General features: G+C 44.5%; 3 protein-coding genes across 3 annotated transcripts in view; all 3 read right to left on the bottom strand.

Moving 5' to 3' along the window:
* LOC149460661 (uncharacterized) overlaps nt 1-21869 on the bottom strand; it is a 269888-nt gene that overhangs the window by 231883 nt on the left and 16136 nt on the right. The gene's annotated exons all lie outside the window — the stretch shown is intronic.
* LOC149460663 (uncharacterized) lies at nt 1494-3165 on the bottom strand. Its single transcript, XM_089679333.1, has one exon. The coding sequence runs from the start codon at nt 3087-3089 to the stop codon at nt 1968-1970; it is 1122 nt and encodes a 373-aa protein (XP_089535459.1). The 5' UTR covers nt 3090-3165; the 3' UTR covers nt 1494-1967.
* LOC149460664 (uncharacterized) lies at nt 1494-7296 on the bottom strand. Its single transcript, XM_089679334.1, has 5 exons — nt 7013-7296; nt 6727-6933; nt 6441-6647; nt 6195-6336; nt 1494-1858 (listed from the first exon to the last, which is right to left on the bottom strand). The coding sequence occupies exons 1-5, from the start codon at nt 7238-7240 to the stop codon at nt 1794-1796; spliced, it is 849 nt and encodes a 282-aa protein (XP_089535460.1). The 5' UTR covers nt 7241-7296; the 3' UTR covers nt 1494-1793.

The following is a 21869-nucleotide window of genomic DNA, read 5'->3' on the forward strand; positions in this document are numbered from 1 at the left end:
AAAAATGTATTATGGAAACAAAAAATACTGCAAATCTAAATGAGTCCCAATTGTTTTTGACATTTTTTTTCAATTGTTTTAAATGTTAGAATTTTTTTAAGTTTTTACAATTTTTTCACAATATATTTTTTGGGGGCATTTGTGAACCACTAGGGGTCTAAACAGACCCCCGATGTCTCACTTCTGAGATGGAGAAAGGGATTGAGAACATTCCTTAATCCGATTCTCTGTATCCTCAGATGTACTGCAGAATGAATGAGCAGAGGCCAGCTACAGACTCCTGTTCAATCATAAGCTGAAACCAGGGAAATAATGTGTACTATGCTTCAGTTATGAATGGACACAGCCAGTGCGCTCATTCTGAAAAGGAAGAGGCCTGTAAATGAAATATTTAATGACCCCTTCCCCCACTCTCCATCCTGAAACATCCCGTGTGCTTGTAGCAGCCAGTGGTAGGGGCAGGAGGGATGGGAGGGAAAGCCAGGCAGCGTTTGGGAGGAGGCAGATGGGGGTAGAGGGGGCTGGAAAACAGGATAAATCGGATGGCAGACAGTAGCATGTAATCAGTGTGCTGGGGGAATGAGGGGGTACAAGTACAAGAACCGATCCCTGGTCCATCTCTCCTGCAGCCACTAAAAGCCGGCAGTAGGAAGAAGAGGGGGAGCTTTCAGCGGATGCAGGGAGAGATGGACAGGAGATCAGTTCTTATAATTGGCCCCCTTCCCCCACCTTACTGATTGCATGGGGGAAAGGAGGAAATAAAGGCGGATATGAAGGGGAATCTGTGTACGGGGAACACCTTAACAATCACCACCATTTTATTCTCCAGGGCCTCTGATGTCACAGAATAGATGTTTGGGGGTTTATCTCATCTTCAGGACCAAAATCTGCATTTTCCCATGTGTGCAAAATCATGCAGAAACAGCTCTGGCAGTGAGAGGGTTAATGTGGGCTAGATGGGATCACTCTGCTGGGGTGACATTAGAGCTCCCCCTAGCTGCCGCCTGGTAATAACATTGCTGGGAGGTCTATTAATTTCTCTGCTCCATACTTCCCATCTTTATAGAAACGTCTCCTGAAATTTGGGGGTCTATTCATAAAGAATGTGTAGATCCATTCACCTGGTGAAAGTGCATGTCCATTCCTCCTGTGTGAATGGGGTGAAAATGGATGTTATTAGATCTGCTTCTTGAATGTTTTCCATGATTTAATATGGAAAATACCACATGTGCCACTAGATGGCGCTAATTGCTATTATACTTAGTGCCATCTAAAGGCCAAGTGTGGTATTTTCCATGTTACATCAATAGTTGGTGTCATTGACTTGTGTGCTGCAGAGTCTACTGTACTCCTGCGTGTCGGAGTATGATCTCAGGGATGAGTATGAAACCCTGTCTGACCAAGGAAGAGAAGGGGGCTATTTATAGAAAATGACATTATGGCCACTAGATGGAGGCAATGTTCATAGAAAATAAATACAGCCAGAATGTTGGTCACATTTGTTCCTCGATTTATTTTTTTTAGACCCCTACATGGTTACAAAATCTTCCACCACAAAATGTACTCAGCCAATCACAGAGCAGGACTCCATTTTTATTCTTCTCCTACCATCAATGGCCGACCCGATCCCAACACTTCATCCATGTCCTTGGTGACCTCTGATCTCCTGGGATGTCCAGCAACATTCATCTAGAAGACATTTCCGGAACTCAAGGCACTAATACACCTCCAGGGTTGTGTGGGACCCCTGATGTACAGGAAGACAGGACTTCAGTGAAGAACATTTCCCTCACTCAGGACAGGAAGGTGGCTTCTCCCCCCGTGTGAGACCTCTGATGTCTGTAAAGATGGGACTTGTCTGAAAAACATTTGAGATCTCTATGAGATCCCATGTGAGATCTCTGATGTCTGTAAAAACTGGACTTGTCTGAAAAACATTTCCCGCACTCAGGACAGGAATACAGTATTTATACATGAGACCTTTGATGTTTGACAAGTACCGTTTTTCGTACAAAACATTTTCCACACTTGGAACAGGAATATGGCTTTTGCCCAGTGTGATACATTAGATGTGTGACAAGTTCCGATTTTCGTACAAAACCTTTCCCACACCTAGGACAGGAATACGGCATTTCACCTGTGTGTAGTCTCTGATGATTTTTAAGGCTGGACTTATCTGAAAAACATTTCTCGCACTCAGAACAGGAAAATGGCTTCTCCCCTGTGTGGGATCTCTGATGTATGTTAAGATTGGACTTCTGTGAAAAACATTTCCCACACTCAGGACAGGAATACGGCTTCTCCCCCGTGTGAGATCTTTTATGCACCTTAAGTTTGGAGTGAACACGAAAACACTTCCCGCACTCAGAACAGACATATGGCTTCTCCCCCATGTGACTCCTCTGATGTGTAACAAGTTCTGATTTTTGTTCAAAACATTTCCTACACTCGGGACAGGAATAAAGCTTCTTGCTAGCGTGAGATCTCTGATGTGTGGAAAGATGGGAGATCTTTAAAAAACATTTTCCACACTCAGGGCAGGTATATGGCTTATTGATCTTGTGAGATCTCTGATGTTTGTAAAGATTAGACTTTTGTGAAAAACATTTCCCACACTCAGGACAGGAATGTGGTTTCTCACCTCTGTGAAACTTCTGATGTATTTGAAGATAGGACCTACGTGAAAAACATTTCCCACACTCCGGACAAGAATACGGCTTTTCTCCCGTGTGAGATCCCTGATGTCTACAAAGATGGGACTTCTGTGAAAAACATTTCCCACACTCAGGACAGGAATACGGCTTCTCTCCTGTGTGAATTCTGTTATGCACCTTGAGATCATATTTAAAACGGAAACTTTTCCCGCACTCAGTACAGGAGAACCTCTTCCCTGTTGGAAGGCCGGCCCGGTCCCGCACAGTCTGAGGTTCCTCAGGATACGAGGAATCCAATGGTCCATCTACACTGGGTGGTGCCGGATGGACATTGGAGGGAGCCGGGTTTTCTCCTGGACTATACTGTGTGATGTCCTCATCTTCTACTTTCCAGTCTGGAGACAAAGTGAGACAATCCTCGGAGGTTTTCCTCATCTCCCAGCCATGGACTAAAATACAAAGACAAAGAGGATTACTAGACAGGAGCTGATTGGTTCCCCCAAACCAGGACTCCGCCCACATCAGGCAGCTTGGTCTCTGAGGAGCTTACACAATTCCACCCTCAAGGGAACTAGGAAATGGCTCCTCTGATCTCCTACCAGGTCATTTCTTTATTCGTGGACCTTAGTCAGAGAGTGAGGAAACAACCAGAACTGTCTTTTATAGGAGGGACAGTGATGAGGGGATTATAGGACGAGGGTCCCCACCCCCTCTATCACTCATCGCCATCTTCCCAACACAAGAAGTACTGCACTTCCTTATTTAGTCCATGATTTAGTCATGAAGAACAGCGGGGCTGAGCCCCACCAGAGGTCAGAGAGTGAGGATGGGGGGAGAACAACCAAGATGAAGACTGGACTGATCCTGAAGACCACAGTCATTGGGGTATTGACTCCTCCAGCAGGAGGAGCAGGAGGTCATGGGAGAAGCAGAGAGGACGGTTTGGGTGATATTTGGAGACAAGATCGGTGATGTAATTTGGGGCAGAGTTATAAATGGCTTTATATGTTACTGTTAATATTTTGACTTTTATTCGTTGAGCAATGGGAATCCAGTGGAGGGATTGGCAGAGAGGGGTGGAGGACACTGAATGGAGGCCAGTGGAGGGATTGGCAGGGAGGGGTGGAGGACACTGAATGGAAGCCAGTGGAGGGATTGGCAGAGGGGGGTGGAGGACACTGAATGGAGGCCAGTGGAGGGATTGGCAGAGAGGGGTGGAGGACACTGAATGGAGGCCAGTGGAGGGATTGGCAGAGAGGAGTGGAGGACACTGAGTGGAGGACAGTGGAGGGATTGGCAGAGAGGGGTGGAGGACACTGAATGGAGGCCAGTGGAGGGATTGGCAGAGAGGGGTGGAGGACACTGAATGGAGGCCAGTGGAGGGATTGGCAGAGAGGGGTGGCTGATACAGAATGGTTAGTAAGGTGGATGAGTCTGGCAGCAGCATTCATGATAGACTGAAGAGGGGATAGCCTGCGATGAGGTAGGCCAATGAGGAGGGAGTTACAATAGTCAAGGTGAGAGATAACGAGAGAGAGTAGTTCAGGATCAGGATGTACCAATATTGGTGTAGAAATGAAAAATAAACTTTAGCTTACTAAAAGCAGTGTGTGCCTCAGGTGACCATACAAAGGGCACTCCTTTCTGTCAGCTCTGTAATTGGTGAGATTACCTTAGAGATGTTTCTTATGAATTTCCTGTAAATTGGCAAATCCAACAAATTGTATTTCCTTCACGTTTCCAGGTACAGGACAATCCACCACTGCCTTGATCTTCTCGGGATCCATGCTCACTCCTTCTGAAGAGATAATAAATCCCAAGACCTGGATCTGGGTTTGTTCAAACTCACATTTCTCCAGTTTGAAGTCGGTTCTTCCTTAATCTTTGGAATACAGTGCAGACACGCTTGAGATGATCCTCCAAGTTATCGGGAAGGATGAGAATATCATCAGATATACAATAACAAACTGGTCCAACAGATGTCAAAACACATCATTGATGAAGTGCTGAAAAGTCGCGGGAGCGTTGCATAGGCCAAAAGGAATAACTAGGGACTGGAAGTGCCCATATCTGGTTGTAAAGGTGGCTTTCCATTTGTCTCCTTGATGAATGTATACAAGGTTATATGCCCCCCGTAAGTCAGGTTTTGTAAAGACTTTGGCAGAGCAGAGTCTTTCCAGAATTTCAACGATTAATGGGATTCTTTTGTGCTGCTGGGTTCCAGGTGGTATCTGAGATCAATCATCAGAATTCAGCTGTGTACTCAGAAACAGAGCGTCTACCCTGCAGTAAACTATACAGCTTTGCTTCAGCAGTAGTACAGTGGTTGGGATCCTCAAAGTCCTGGTTCAATGCAGTCATGTTCTATATGGGGAGAGGACCAAGCTAGGGCTTCCTCAGTCAGGAGGTTTATAACAAACAATACTTTCTATTTCTCAGAATTAAATGCAGCAGGTTGCATCTGGAAAAAAAATGTGGCATTGGTTAAGGAAACCTCTGTAATGGCGTCGGTCTCCATTGAACTTGACTGACAGAGGCATGCCTGTGTTAGCAACATCGCGGGAACATAAGTCCAGCAATCGTCTTTGAGCATGGATTTCCGCCTGTTGCCCCTTTAACACACTTTCCAGAACATTTTTCTTGGTAGGTAACACCGAACTCTTGCAGTTCTGAAAGTTGCTGCCTGAAAGCAGCCACGGCATTTGCTATAGCGGCCTCCATGTTTGGGTCAGATTTTCCTGTGCCGGTCAGAGGTCAGGCTCAGAGACCAGTAGTTATAGCAGAAGACCAACCAACAGGATAGGTATACAGGCAGGTCACCCTGACAGATGACATGGGCTCACCTGAGGTGCGGGGTCTAAGCACTAACCAGTATCACCAGAGCTCCAGATGGTGGGTATGGGTTTTGCTGCGTGTTAGTACCAGGTCACAGTAGTAGTAGTCAATAAACAAGCCAAGGGTCGGTAACAAGTGGCTGCAGGTTGGGATGAAGCAGAATCATAGCCCAGAAACAAGACAAAGGTCAATAGCAAAGCTACAGGCGGTAGCAGGAGAGACAAGGGCAAGATATTGGATGGAGAAGGCACAAAAATCTGCCAAACAGGAAGTGCAGAGACATGGCTTAAATCAGGAAGTTCATGGGAGGAGCAAAGAGTTCAAGGCTCAGCAGAAAACACAGCAATGGATAAGCAGAGTGCCGTCCATTATATCAGGTAGCTCAGTGAGAAGAGTTACTACCAGACACAGTAGAGTTCCTGGGTTCAAGTCCAGGTTCTGACAGGTGTCTACGTTGAGCAGAGGCAATGAATTAATATTTAGCTGAACCCCAGAACCTCCATAAATCCAGTCTAGAGACATAAATTGTGTCTGCAGCACAGAGAAGGAAGATTATCCGAGAGAAATCCAGGAATACAGGACGGGGAACACAGCTCAGGAAAGTGACCAGGGGATTACAGGCTGATATCACCCAGTCCCCGCCCTACTCTGGACCAATCAGTGAGCAGTATGGGTGGAGGAATGGATTTAGTGTTCATGACCCACCTGTGCTGATCTCTGTAGGAGTGTCCTCCTCTATAAATGTCCCCGTTATTCCATCCTCCTCCATAGACTGCTGATCATCCCTCACATACGCCTCTTCTTCTTCTGATTTAACCTCAACTTTTATATCTATTAAATCTTCACCCTAAAATAAGTAAGAGAAAATAATATCTGTAAAATATAAACTAACATGAAAAATGCACAAACTGTCTCTACAAGTCCATGTTCTAGATTCTCCATCCCACCAACCTTGTAATAGTGAGGGATGGTGTGATCTTCCTGTGTGGAATCCCGGGAATACAGAGGACGGGGACATCTCTCTGGTGGGTTCCTGGTATTAGGTGGCTCCATCACATCCTTGTGTCCTTCTGAAAACTCCTCCATCACTCCATACTCCTCATCCTCCTCTTTATACTCTTCTTTAACATCAATATTATCATCCCCGAGGATTCCATTCTGAAAGATATAATAAAACATTCATTGTAACAAACATGCTGTGTATAAATCACAACTACCAATAATTGTCATCATCTACCTGATGATGGTGAGGGATGGTGTGACCTTCCTGTGTGGAATCCCGGGAATACAGAGGACGGGGACATCTCTCTGGTGGGTTCCTGGTATTAGGTGGCTCCATCACATCCTTGTGTCCTTCTGAAAACTCCTCCATCACTCCATACTCCTCATCCTCCTCTTTATACTCTTCTTTAACATCAATATTATCATCCCCGAGGATTCCATTCTGAAAGATATAATAAAACATTCATTGTAACAAACATGCTGTGTATAAATCACAACTACCAATAATTGTCATCATCTACCTGATGATGGTGAGGGATGGTGTGACCTTCCTGTGTGGAATCCCGGGAATACAGAGGACGGGGACATCTCTCTGGTGGGTTCCTGGTATTAGGTGGCTCCATCACATCCTTGTGTCCTTCTGAAAACTCCTCCATCACTCCATACTCCTCATCCTCCTCTTTATACTCTTCTTTAACATCAATATTATCATCCCCGAGGATTCCACTCTGAAAGATATAATAAAACATTCATTGTAACAAACATGCTGTGTATAAATCACAACTACCAATAATTTGGGTTAATCTATATGTCCTATGACATCACACTGACCTCACAGCTCCTCCTCCTAATGTCCCTTCATCCAGAGTCAGAGAATCCTATGACAGATAGACTCTGGATGGAGGGACATTTGGATGGGGAGACTTGAGGGGTCCTCTATATTAGGCTCCCATGCAAACAAAATCCTAGTTCCTGGGTGCGTCCTACCTCTCCTAAGCTGAAGAATGACCTTTGACCTTTACCATCCAGAAATCTGTCCGGAATCTGTGGCAGTAAGCTGTCATGTGATCAGGTGACGTGCGGAGGAACGGAGTGTAAATAGCAGACAATTGTCTCCAGAGCCCCTAATGGTGGGGATGGATTTGGCGGCGTGCTGGTGCCAAGTTTCCTCCCCCCAGGGTCACTGCAGGTGTGGAGAAAAGCTGTGTAAGAGGATATGGAGGAGAGATGAGGAGGAGATCCAGGAATCAGGAGAAAGGTCAGGGCAAGCAACAGACGAGCGCATCCAAGAGACCAAGCCGGGGTCACTACACAGAAAATCAATCCAAGGAAACAACAGGCAGGACGAGGAATAGCAAGAAGGAGCCGAGAGACAAATGAGAATATTGCTCAGCCAATGGGAGATGATCTCAGCATGACTTCCATCATGAAGGAGATGAGGGGGAGGGGAGGAAGTCACTGAAGGTGACCATAGATCCATGGAAATTCAGCTGGTTCAGCAGGGATCGCTCACATTTCCATCCATGTGTGGCCACTGCCGGATAAAAGCCACTCCCCCAGCGGCTGCAGCCAATAGCTTCAGTGCTGATCTGTGTATTCTGAGAGCGGAGGAGCCCCCCATTGTCAGAATACAAGAGTGCAGCGGGGAAGATTCCCCCATCCACCTCCAATGTGTGGATGGGGGAATCACTTCAGTTTTTATGGTCATCCCGCTGGCTGAACGATAAAACTGAACCATGTAGGCCAGCTTTGGGGGCAAATATATTATCATCAACTCCTCCCCCTGAAGGGGTTCATCTACATATTACCTCCTCTGCTGCCAGATTCAGATTCTCCTCTGCTTCCTCCTGACTCACCTTTCCCTAGAACGTCCTGAGTGTACCTGACATCACTTCCTGTCTGTACCTGACATCACATCCTGTCTGTACCTGACATCACTTCCTGTCTGTCTTCCATAGAGACTTCCTGTCTGGGTAGAAGTGAGATCACCACCTTGTGGAGCTCAGAGGAACTGCAGCCCCGAGAAGCGTCTGGTAGTGTGACCCCGGCCTTGTGCTGGGTGTGTATGGACTGTAGATCCTTATAGAGGGGTCACCTCCACTCCCACCAAGGGGGACAGAAATATATGACTGCTCGGGGGAGGGGTTTTGGCCCCTTTGATTTTGCAGTAACATTGATTGCAGATTTAGTCCTGTAGAACATCTGGTATATGGATACAAAGCCCCCCAGCTGGGAGTAAAGGGTGGCAATGGCTGGTGACCCCCAGATTTGGGCAATGATGTCATCACTATAAATGGATAAAACCCGCGCTATGTGTAACAACTCCAAACCTACAAAAACCTTCTAGCGGACTGCTGCTGTAACAAAGGGAAGGATTCCCTGTCATCTAGAAGAGCATTATGTGTCACAGCGCTGTCCTATTGTGTGTGCACAGAAATCATCACAAATACACTACAAATATGTGGAGACATTCAGAGATAAAGAGCTCGGGGCTCCAAATCCTATTCTCTGCACATCCACTGCTTCCACTTTACACCCACTTCATTGGTCTTATGGGGTTTATCAATAAATGAAGGAAACTGAACTGTGTGCAAATCCATCCACAACATAAAGGGCTTTGTGCTCAAGATGCTGCTCCCTGCACATCCACTGCTTCCACTTTACACCCACTTCATTCATCTCATCAGATTTGCTGCTATAGGAAATCATTTATAATGATGTCCCATCTCATTGTTTGTAAACACAATTCTGCAGCTAATTGGCCACTAGGATTACTTTTACATGAAAGCCGCCCACCAGCTAATAAACCAGCACTAGAATGATGCCTGTAGCTGCAAGCATCCTCCCGGTATAACCACTCCAAGTCCAGCGACGTTCCAGTACATTGCTGGTCCATGTTGGACATATATGTACCAGCAGAGAACACGGACATACGATGAATCGGGTCTGCGGACCAATATGACTGCAATTCATTCTTTTCTGTAATGTCCATGTTGAGGGTTCGGCCCAATAAGTTTTAATTTCATAAACGGTGATAGAGTTCCATGTGAATTGTGTGACAAGAGCTGAATTTGGGTGTCGCCATGTATTGTGGTGTATAAATTGCCTTGGCCCACAATTGGTACAAATCTTCTGTGAAGAACAGTGGAGGGGCTGAACACGAGTGCTGGCAGTGACCGGGCCGATCCGGCTAACACTGAGTATTGGGGACACTATACAAAGCCGGCACTAGTATAGTTCTGTTCATGATCAATATATTGATCCGTACAAACACTATACTAGTAATGGCGGTGATCAGCGACCTATAGCGTGAGTGCGACAGTGTGCGGCCAATCTAACGCCAGCTGACCCTGGCTGGGAGGGGCTTACTCACCCTGACACGATGTGATGTCACTAGTGGCAGGAATACAGAGATCAGTGATACATTCTATATACTGACACTGTACTAATGGCACTGGCTGGGTGATAAGGTGTGGTCATGGTTCCCTACCTACATGGGATGGGGAATGTTGTGGGCTTTTGGAATCATGTCAAAAATATGACTTTTATCAAGACATAATGTTATATAGCAAACAGCTCAGCAGAACCGGATGTTAAGAGTTAATTTTGTCTTGGTTAAACCTTCAAGAATTCTAGTTAAAGAACTGAAGAGAACAGGGAATTAAGACTTTTCCAAGACAATGGGATTGTTTAAACTGTCAACAAGGACTATTTGTATATGGAAGTGAGAAGAATGCATCTACAGAAAGTCAAACACATAGGACTCTGACTTGTAAACATTTCAACAATAATGAGACGGGAACTCAACTGTTTGAAAGCTTAACCAAAACCTGTAGAGTGTGATGAACCAACAAACCTCTGAAACTATTACTATCTACTATTGTTCACCAAGGGTGAAAGCATTAACAATTGTTTACCATGAGTCCAATACAAGGGCTAGGCAAACAGAGATTTTTTTTCCCTACACAGAGGAAATGTTGATGCTGAAACCAAGGGGTGAAATTCAGGACATTTAAGTTTAAAAGTTCACTGTATATCATTACAAAAATGTACTACAAAAACAGATTATAAATAAGATGTCATAGACTTTAAACACCACTAAATACTCAGCAATGGGAACTATATATCACTAACTTGAGTATTGAGATGATGGGAAGTAAGATGTATTATAAACTAGCATTAGTTACATGTCTTATCAGGAAACAAACAGGATGATACTTCAAGGAGGAATAACCGAATATACACCTATATTCCATGGTCCCTATTTAGAATATCATAGGTATGATCACTGCTATATCTGGAAAGTGCTGTATATTTTATTCCTGAAATTACCTGAAGATTCCACCCAAGATATGAGTCATATCAAATACTCACATTGTTCTGTGATACATGACCGCCACCTGGCGGGCAGGTGAGAAATAGCTTATGTACACACATTTCTCAACTAGCCAATCAGGAAGCCTGGTGGGAAGGTATCTTAGAACAATGGACTAGTGGATATAAAAAGCCCATGTGCTGTAACAGAAAAAAACCTCATGAAAAAAAGAACCCTCATAAAGACCTCATGGAAAGACCTGACATCTGAAGAAGATCTCTGCTGAATAACTACTCTTCCATCTTTTCAAACTTCCTAAACTTTAAACCTCTAAACTTATAACTTCCTACATTCTCCCCTATTGAATCTTTCACTTGCCCTATACATCAGTCTAAAGGCGTTCCACTGCCAGCTAAATCCACGGGAGAGTTGCCTAGTCTGACGTCCGGGTGTGGTGAGATGTTTATTTGATTTGTATTCATTACTTTCTCTGTTGTGTAGAATCATAAAAATTACCGTAGTGTATTACAACAATATTGGATAGTTAGATATATGTAGTCAGATACTGTGTTACTGTTAAAAAAAATTGTTGATTGCCATATTATAAATTTTTCCATATTTCATAATTTATTGAATATTAATAACCAGAGTATCATATATCAAGGGCTTACTTCTTGCAAGCCTATGGCCACGGCGTGTAAGAATATAACCTTTGAGATATTCGAAATTATTAATTATTAATAAATTTAATAAATATCATATCATTTAAATTTGTGATTGATGTAATTAGTTAGAGACATTATTAGTGTGTCTTACATTGGTAGGATATATTTTTGATTGTGTGTACCAATATTCATTTATCACCAGTCTTCTGTGTTTTGTGTTAATATATATATAATTTTTGTACATAAATAAATTTTTATATTTATCTATTATAAGGCAAATTTTGTGTGTATGGTACGAAATCATATTGGCTAAAAGAATTCAAGGTATAATAATAAGTGGTGATCAAATTATCAAGGTGTCCAAATTATTGGTTTACTAAATATTTGCCGTATTTTAACGGCTGGAGGCACTGTAATATTTCATCTAAGGGAAAGGGACACGCCCTTTATAAAGAATATATATCCTTACATTAACCACCACAACAGGAATAAGGTGTGGTCATGGTTCCCTACCTACACGGGATGGGGAATAAGGTGTGGTCATGGTTCCCTACCTACACGGGATGGGTGATAAGGTGTGGTCATGGTTCCCTACCTACACGGGATGGGTGATAAGGTGTGGTCATGGTTCCCTACCTACACGTGATGTGGAATAAGGTGTGGTCAAGGTTCCCTACCTACACGGGATGGGGAATAAGGTGTGGTCATGGTTCCCTACCTACACGGGATGGGGAATAAGGTGTGGTCATGGTTCCCTACCTACACGGGATGGGTGATAAGGTGTGGTCATGGTTCCCTACCTACACGGGATGGGTGATAAGGTGTGGTCATGGTTCCCTACCTACACGTGATGTGGAATAAGGTGTGGTCAAGGTTCCCTACCTACACGGGATGGGGAATAAGGTGTGGTCAAGGTTCCCTACCTACATGGGATGGGGAATAAGGTGTGGTCATGGTTCCCTACCTACACGGGATGGGTGATAAGATGTGGTCATGGTTCCCTACCTACACGGGATGGGTGATAAGGTGTGGTCATGGTTCCCTACCTACACGGGATGGGGAATAAGGTGTGGTCATGGTTCCCTACCTACACGGGATGGGGAATAAGGTGTGGTCATGGTTCCCTACCTACACTGGATGGGGAATAAGGTGTGGTCATGGTTCCCTACCTACACGGGATGGGGAATAAGGTGTGGTCATGGTTCCCTACCTACACGGGATGGGGAATAAGGTGTGGTCATGGTTCCCTACCTACACGGGATGGGGAATAAGGTGTGGTCATGGTTCCCTACCTACACGGGATGGGTGATAAGGTGTGGTCATGGTTCCCCACCTACACGGGATGGGGAATAACACTCATGATAAATAATGACACAAACATTATTGATGATATACTGGAGAGGACCTCTAAGGACATGGGGTTGCTAAATACCGAGACCAGAGCTATTAGAGAACAGCTGGAGATGCCAGAATTAGCTATGGAAAGCATGAGTGCTGCTCTGACAGGTCTGTGTGAGATGACAGAGGACATCTATCAGTCAGCGATACGCCAGTAGGAGGAGCTCGAGCGGCAGTGCAATGACGTCATACCCGGCGTCGACGCCATCTTGGTGCACCCGGATATATCCACACATGCAGTACACCCATGCTGTAGTGGAACTAATGCTGTGAAAACATCTACAGATGTGAGTAGATCCAAGTCTTTATATTTTAACAATAAAAGGTTTCACACTATATCAGATTTTCTTACTTTATTGCGGACGAGTTTGGAAGGTCATTGGCCCTGAGAAGCAGGAGAGTTCAGGGGAGACCCCGGTACAGAGGAGGAGAGAGTCCCAACATTACTACTAACAAGGAAGCTTTCCTGTGGAACAGCAATACTGCAAGGCTCATTGGCCCTGTGGGGCCGGGGCAGGAAGGTGAAGGGGCACCCCAGCCACTGAGGACTGTCACTGATTGGTTGCACACCTGCATGAAGATCATAATTATTATCATGAATTGATTGTTTCCATTAAGGACACTTTATTATTGTGTTGTGCATGCCGCACACTATGAAGGGGTTTATGCCCCCATGTAGCATGTATTGAGGGACACAAGGACTATTGCACTTTATAGGCCATCTGGAATATTGGGGTTCTATTTACTTCTATACTTATGTGTTTCTATCACATCCTTGTAAGAGTTTTCTATATGTGCTCACATCAGTTTATTTGTATTATTCCATTATATTTGTCTATGTGATATTATTGTCTAGCGCTGCACTACCTATATATTCATCTCAGCCCCCCTGACCACATTGTGACCCCTCTGGCTATCACACCTCAGCTGCTAAGCAGCTTCTGACCAACCATTAGGGTGTAGATCCCCCTGGCTGAACTAGGAGGGCGCTACAATGTATAATCTTCTACCTCAAAAGTCCAATTTTACTAGAAATACAAAAAGTATATGTGAGCTAGAAGGAATCACTCTCCTGTGGGAACACTTCAAACATTAGAGCTCCCCCTAGCTGCAGCCTGGTAATGACATTACTAGGAGGTCTGTTCATTTATCTGCTCCATACTTCCCGTCTTTATATAATTTAACATAACATAATACAATACAATAGAATATATTATATCTCCTGACATTTAGGGGTCTATTCATAAAAAACATTTGTATAGCAGTGCGCTCAGTGACAAAGCATGTACATTCCTTCTGTGTGAATGGGGAACAATTTAAAATGAATTTTGACTTAAAATAGAAAATGTTGCCTTTTGTTAGAATTTCTATGAGGAAGATCATATTTTCATTGTTTCCCCGGGTTGAACCATGGGAGTTATTATACCAAATAATAGACAAGGGTCATTTTCAGGTCTCAAGTCCCGCAAGGGACACACTTTTCCCCAACTGAAGTATTTTGTTCTGTGTATAGAGAAGGAATGGAAGCCGGGACCCCTCAGTGCAGGAACAAGGGGGGGGGGGGTGATTACAAACACCAAATAATCCCGTGGTGGTCCCCACATCCTCTAGTCTAGCTGAGATGTCATTGTTCTGCCAATGAGAAGGATGAACAAGATGAAGAGACGCGGTATATGGAAGTATTCTCTACGTTTCTGCACACACAGGGACCATTATTCCAAGCTGAGGGATTCTGGGAGAGCTCGGGAATAAATGTCACAATGGAAGAATTTCTGTACTCCAATGTAATGAGGACAAGAGAAGTCCCACATCATGGATTATACACTGTGTCACGGATAAAATGCATGCCCATGACGACTAGCTAACCAAGGCGTGGTCCACCCGTGACTTGGGGTAAAGAGGGAATGAGGGGGACTTTCAGCATATAAGACTGGCCAGGATACCCTTTCACAGCCCACACTACCTCTGGCCACCACTAGAGGGAGACTCCACTCCAGCTGGCTGACCACACACAGGCAGATATGAATCTTATATACAATCTGGTGCACGCTAAGGATTGAGGAGCAGTCTAGCAATTGGCACACCCTTCTAGGATTCCTCCAGCTATCCTACAAGCTAGAACCCCGGTGTTAATCACTCTTCCACTGTCCACAGACCCCCACATTAGACACACAACACATGGTAGCTTGCCACCACCCAACAGTTTGTCCACAGACTGTTCTACTGGGCCACCACACACACACAGATCTCCGTCTGGCAGATCTATGTTACAATCTGCAGGCAATCTGCCAACACACAGTACAATTGCATGCAGATTGGCAATGAACTTAGACCGAGCACATAGACTCTACAATACAACAATCTCTCCGGAGATATGAGCCCGAGCTTAGTACACAGAAGTCACTTATTCATTTTATGATTTAATATCCCAAAAGTGGGCAATGCATTAAATATGTACAAAGAAAAAAAGTTGCCGAAAATACAAAAAGACACACAATTGGCTATTCACAATAAAATAAAAGGGAATAAAAACAGAAATAAAACTTTTACCAAGATTTATCCTGTGACTGGAGCAAGTCAGAGAAAGTCCACGATTCACCAGTCACATGGAACCGGCTCCGTACAAATCACCCCGTCCATATCTCAGGTTCCTCAATTTATTGAAATATGGATGTGGGCTGCACATTAGCCCTTGGCCAATCAACCCTGGGGGGTGTTCCTGTAGCAGCCCATTGGATGTTCTGGGTTCTGAAGTGCCCAGAGCTGAATGGGCCAGGAATAGTTTGGATCACTTGGTCAGCGATAGAATTTCCGACACCAGTGTGTTAGTCCGAACACAACAGAACCAATCGCTGTTCAGCTGTTGCAATCAGGCACCATATAACTGTTTCCTGTGTTTCTCTGGAATTCCACAGGGGCTACAAATAGTTTTACATGCAGATGTAGCCTACAGTGTGTCCAAACAGAAGGAAGTATTTTCATCTCTCTGCAACAAATATTTTAGCTTTTATGAGAGATGAAATACATTCCTTTGATTTGTGGATATAAATCAAAGCTGACAGACACTTTCAGAGCCTTCTCCTGGTCTCCTGCTGACTCTTGTAGCCGAAATGACTAGGATTCTTCTTCTAGGTTCAAGAAGGTGGCAAACTCTGGCTACATAGGTGACAACATTGTATTGGCATCCAGGTGACACCTCTAGCCTAGAAGCTGCTCTGTCCTTTCAGATGCTAATTGGTGAACATATGTCTCTGACCGAATACTGAACACTTATCTGTAATAACATGGAATGAAACTAGATTCACAATTACATATTTCTACTGATCACCTCACATCTCAGCTACTCGACCCTTACATTTATGTTACGCACTGCTCCAAAAAATGAAAGGAACACTTTGAAAACCCATCAGATCTCAATGAGGAAAAATCTCCTGCTGGATCTCACTACTGACATGGGCTGGGTAATGTGTTAGGAATGTAAGGATGCCCCATTGTTTTATGGAAATGAAAATGATCGATCTACAGAGAACTGAATTCAAAGACACCCCAAAAAATCAAGAAAAAATGATGCAGCAGGCGAGTCCATTTTACCGAAATTTAATTGCAGCAACTCAGAATGGTCCTCAGTAGTTTGTATAGCCCCCACATGCTTGCATGCATGCCTGACTATGTTGGAGTATGCTCCTAATGAGACCACGGATGGTGTCCTGGGGGATTTCATCCCAGATCTGGACCAGGGCATCACTGTGCTCCTGGACAGTCTAAAGTGCAACCTGGCAGCTTGGATGAATCTAAACATGACATCCCAGAGATGTTCTATTGGATTTAGGTCAGGACAGCATGGGGGGCCATTCAGTGGTATTAATTCCTTCATCCTTCAGAAACTGCCTGCACACTTTTGCCACATGAGGCCGGGTATTGTCGTGCACCAGGAGGAACCAAGGACCCAATGCACCAGGAGGAACCCAGGACCCACTGCACCAGTGTAGGGTCTGAAAATGGGTCCAAAGATTTCATCCCAATACCTAATGGCAGTCAGGGTGCCATTGTCTAGCCCAGGGGTGGGCAAACTTTTTGACTTGAGGGCCGCAATGGGTTCATATATTGGACCCGGGGGCCGGACCAAGAGTAGATGAATGATGTGTATGTGTCATCCATAGTAAGTATAGTAATATTCCCCCATAGTAAGCATAGTAATTAATCCCCCATAGTAATTAATCCCCCATATAGTAATTCATCCCCCATATAGTAATTCATCCCCCATAGTAATTCATCCCCCATATAGTAATTCATCCCCCATAGTAATTCATCCCCCATATAGTAATTCATCCCCCATATAGTAATTCGTCCCCCATATAGTAATTCGTCCCCCATAGTAATTCATCCCCCCTATAGTAATTCATCCCCCATAGTAATTCATCCCCCATATAGTAATTCATCCCCCATAGTAATTCATCCCCCACATAGTAATTCATCCCCCACATAGTAATTCATCCCCCATATTAATTCATCCCCCATATTAATTCATCCCCCATATAGTAATTCATCCCCCATATAGTAATTCATTCCCCATATAGTAAGTCCCCCATATAGTAATTCATTCCCCATATAGTAAGTCCCCCATATAGTAATTCATCCCCCATATAGTAAGTCCCCCATATAGTAATTCATTCCCCATATAGTAAGTCCTCCATATAGTAATTAATTCCCCATATAGTAAGTCCCCCATATAGTAATTCATTCCCCATATAGTAAGTCCTCCATATAGTAATTCATTCCCCATATAGTAAGTCCTCCATATAGTAATTAATTCCCCATATAGTAAGTCCCCCATATAGTAATTCATTCCCCATATAGTAAGTCCTCCATATAGTAATTAATTCCCCATATAGTAAGTCCCCCATATAGTAATTCATCCCCCATATAGTAAGTCCCCCCTGTGTCAATTCACTTACCTTTGGTCCGCGCGTTCCTCTCGTATTCCCGCGCCGTTCTGGTCTTCAGGGAGGACTGTGAGAGGAGTTCGTCACGCTGCCCCGCCTACATCCTGGCTGCCCCGCCTACATCCTGACAGCTGCAGAGTCCTGACGTCCGAGAGGAGGGAGGGGGGCGGCCATCCGAGAGGGGGGGCGGCCATCCGAGAGGAGAGGAGGGGAGAGGAGGAGAGGAGGGAGGGGAGAGGAGGAGAGGAGGGAGGGGAGCGGGCGCCCGGCACACAGGAGAGCCGCATCTAAATTTGTAAAGAGCCGCGGCTTGCCGACCACTGGCCTTGCGGGAGCCTAGCTCCGCGGGCCGGATTAAAAGGTCCGCCGGGCCGTATACGGCCCGCGGGCCGTAGTTTGCCCATTGCTGGTCTAGCCTGTAAAGGTCTGTGCGTTCCTGCATGAATATGCCTCCCAAGACCATCACTGACCCACCACCAAAACTTTCATGCTGAATGATGTTAAAGGCAGCAGAACGTTCTCCATGGCTTCTCCAGACCCTTTCATATCTGTCACATGTGCTCAGGGGGAACCTGCTCTCATCTGTGAAAAGCACAGGGCACCAGTGTTGGACCTGCCAATTCTGGGGTTCAATGGCAAATGCCAATCCAGCTCTATGGTGCCAGGTAGTGAGCACAGGGCCCACTAGAGGATGTTGGGTCCTCAGGACACCCTCATGAAGTTCCTCCTTGCACAAAGGAGTAGATACTGTTCTGCTGGTGGGTTAAGAAACTTCTATGACCCTTTCCAGCTCTCCTAGAGTAACTGCCTGTCTCCTGGAATCACCTCCATGCTCTTGTCTCCTGGAATCACCTCCATGCTCTTGTCTCCTGGAATCTCCTCCATGCTCTTGTCTCCTGGAATCTCCTCCATGCTCTTGAGACTGTGCTGGGAGACACAGCAAACCTTCTGGCAATGGCAGGTATTGATGGTCCATCCTGGAGGAGTTGGACTGCCTGTGCAACCTCTCTATGGTCCAGGTATGGCCTCATGCTACCAGTAGTGACACTGACCCTAGCCAAAAGGAAAACTAGTGAAGAACAGTCAGAAAAGATGAGTAGGGAAAAAAATGTCAGTGGCCTCCACCTGTAAATTCCTGTTTCGAGGGTTGACTAATTGTTGCCCATCTAGTGCACCTGATAATTTCATTAACACCAAAGCAGCTGAAACTGATTAACAGCCCCCTCTGCGACTTCACTGACCAGATCAATATCTCAGGAGTCTCATTGACTTGATGCTAGACTCTGATTAATAAGTCTTTCTTTCATTTTTTGAGCCGTGTATTATGAATGCTAACTCTACAAAGCTGCAGATCTGTGAGAGTTCTTTTCTGGATTCTTCTGTTTATAGATTACTGAGACCTTTACGGTAAGATGTACATTTCCTCATGTATTGTTCTATTTGTGTGTTTTGTTTTTTATGTTTCCCTTCCCTCCACCCATCAACCAATAAGTTTGGAGACCACTGCTCTAGTGGGACCAGGGAAAAGAAAGAAGAGATGCAGCAGAGCACAGCACTGGATCAAGAATAAACTCAGAGTAAACGGATCCACCTTGCATTAGAGTGGAAAGCCAGCTGTGATGACATTTGCGTGCTGCTGCCCACAATCTCTGGCGAGAAGGGGGAGTACTTTAGTCCACAGACACACTCCCGGGATGGATTACTGCTACCCAGCCTAACCAGAGGGATACCACCTACCAGGAGCTCATAGGGGGACCCCTAGTGGAAGAGGACCATCAGCCTCATACCCAACAGAGGGAGGACCACCCACTATCAGATGACATCGGGATTATTTATACACAAAACCGCATTTATTATGCGCGTCCGGTGAGTGCGCATTGCCTTATCATTACCACACGGGTACCGGATCTCTAAGTCACCTGAGCACTTATATCTTTATATTGATTTGCTGGACTATCTTCTTCGGCTTTTGAACTTTTATTTATATATATTTACAATTTAATAAGGATTTATTTTCTTTTCTTTACACACATTGGTTTTAACATCAAGCGCTGCACTTTATATATACATTGCTATTTCCTAGGGTGATATTGGTACCTTTTTTGTGCATAGCAGCTTGTTACCTATATACTTAGGCGCTTTTACTACTTACTGCATACATTTTTGTTTTTTCTGTTGGTTGGACTGGATGGATTGGTGTCTTTTTTCCATCCAGATGAACTCTGTAACTATGTAACAAGGTGACTCCAGTAACACTGCTGAGACTCATTTTGTTTTCGTGAAAAGGTACAAAAAGGAACCTCCATGTTTCCATATAATTCATGCTATATGAAAAGACGTGATGGGGATAAAATACCAGATTGTCTCATAAGAATGTAGGACGTATATTATGGTATGTTTGCTGATTTGTAATCCCATGATATATATTTAGTGTGTTGGAGTTTATCGGTATTGTTAGGAATATTGTATGCATGCTACCAAAGCCGTAATCAATCAGTAGATCAGTATACAAATTATTCTTTTATTATCTCTCCTCTGTGTGTACAACTATTATTCTAATCGCTTTATGTAATCCAACCTCCTGATAGTTACAATTCTCCATTTAATCACTGTTACACCAAAACATAATGATTGTAAATGAGGAATAATATCTACTCTCCAAGGCATTCTATAGATTTCACAAGGGCCAATTTGTTATAGTGAAATATTCATTTTTCCTGATCACAGATTAGTTACTTCTGACCCCAAAAAAACTCAGACCAGACAATTCTTATCCAAGGATGACACCCAGTGGCCATGGGAGGTAATGCTTGAGTAAACATGGGTTAGAGAATCAGATTCCCCAATCACAGAGAAGGTTCCACCTCCTGGCCAGGTTTTTTCAGATTTGATGAGTCTATTAGTCATAACTAGATAAAACTGGCAGGAACACTCACAGAGGGAGGACCATCTACACAGCCATCTGGAAGGTAGACATCATCTCACACTCAGATCATCTAAAGACACTTATCAACTGAAGAAGAGATGCCATTTTGTGGAAGCTCAATCCCAACCGTTAATTGGCAGCCATCTTTGAGTCTGATCATCAGTTCTCCAAAAAGATTACCTGATACTTGGAGGGTAATTATATATTTTCTGTTGATTTTGCTTGCTTAGACTAGTAAGCCAATTGCCACATTCCTTTGTGTAACCTAATAACTCTCCCCATGATAACATCATTTCAAGTTAAGTCATTTATAAAAATGTTCCTGTTCTTAGGCCATAGTGGTGGACTATTCTGCATAGTTTATTCCTTCTGCAGGAGACAGATTATTGTCTGTTTTTATTGGTTATGATGTTTACAGGGAGAAACTGATTATTGAATTTAATTCACTCTATTTTAGAGCTTTTACAGAAACATCTTAGTGTCAGTGTAAATCACAATCTGACTATTGTTTATGGTGTTTGTAAGTGACTTATGTAAATAAATATTGATTTTCATACTCTGCAGTCTATATGTCAGGAACCATCGCGACGCATGGGTCTACACATGCGTAGGTGTCTGCCGAGACGTATAGGTGGCAGGGCACTAGGACCCAGGCGTACCTGTCGTCTGGACAGTACTAGACAGGCACTAGGACCCAGGCTACGCCTGTCAGGTGCAGGGCGGCCTATTTAAGCTAGCCCTGCACAGACACTTGTTGCCGAATGGTCTTTGTATCCTGTTACCTGTGTGTGAGTACTTCTGATCTGGATTGTTTTGACCTTGTTGCCTTCTCCCGTCCTGACCCCTTGGCTTGCCTGACTCTGCTCCCGGATGTTCCCGTTTAGATCTGACCTCCTGGTATTGACCCTGCGTGTGACCCGACTATCCTTTGCCTACCGTTTTGTACCTTACCGATCCTCTAGTTATCGTCCCGGCCTGCATGACTCTGATTTAGCTCATCCATCCATCCACCCCGCAGGGATCACTAGGCTCCCTTACATCAGACTCCTAGCTCTCTGGAGCCCGTCAGACTCCTCTACCCCTGTTGGAGATACCTGGTAGTTGCGACCTGGTACCGGAGCGCTCCAAGTC

Source organism: Staurois parvus, unplaced genomic scaffold (assembly GCF_062004578.1).
Source record: "Staurois parvus isolate SC_StPar_1 unplaced genomic scaffold, SC_StPar_1.0 ptg000222l, whole genome shotgun sequence".
Taxonomy (NCBI): domain Eukaryota; kingdom Metazoa; phylum Chordata; class Amphibia; order Anura; family Ranidae; genus Staurois; species Staurois parvus.

Coding starts and splice junctions, on each gene's coding strand:
- LOC149460663 (XM_089679333.1), bottom strand. CDS start 3,089: ATGAGGAAAACCTCCGAGGATTGTCTCACTTTGTCTCCAGACTGGAAA.
- LOC149460664 (XM_089679334.1), bottom strand. CDS start 7,240: ATGTTTTATTATATCTTTCAGAGTGGAATCCTCGGGGATGATAATATT. Junction 6,648..6,726: donor CCATCCCTCACCATCATCAG/GTAGATGATGAC, acceptor TATATCTTTCAG/AATGGAATCCTCGGGGATGA. Junction 1,859..6,194: donor TCCTACAGAGATCAGCACAG/GTGGGTCATGAA, acceptor AATGTTTTTCAG/ACAAGTCCCATCTTTACAGA.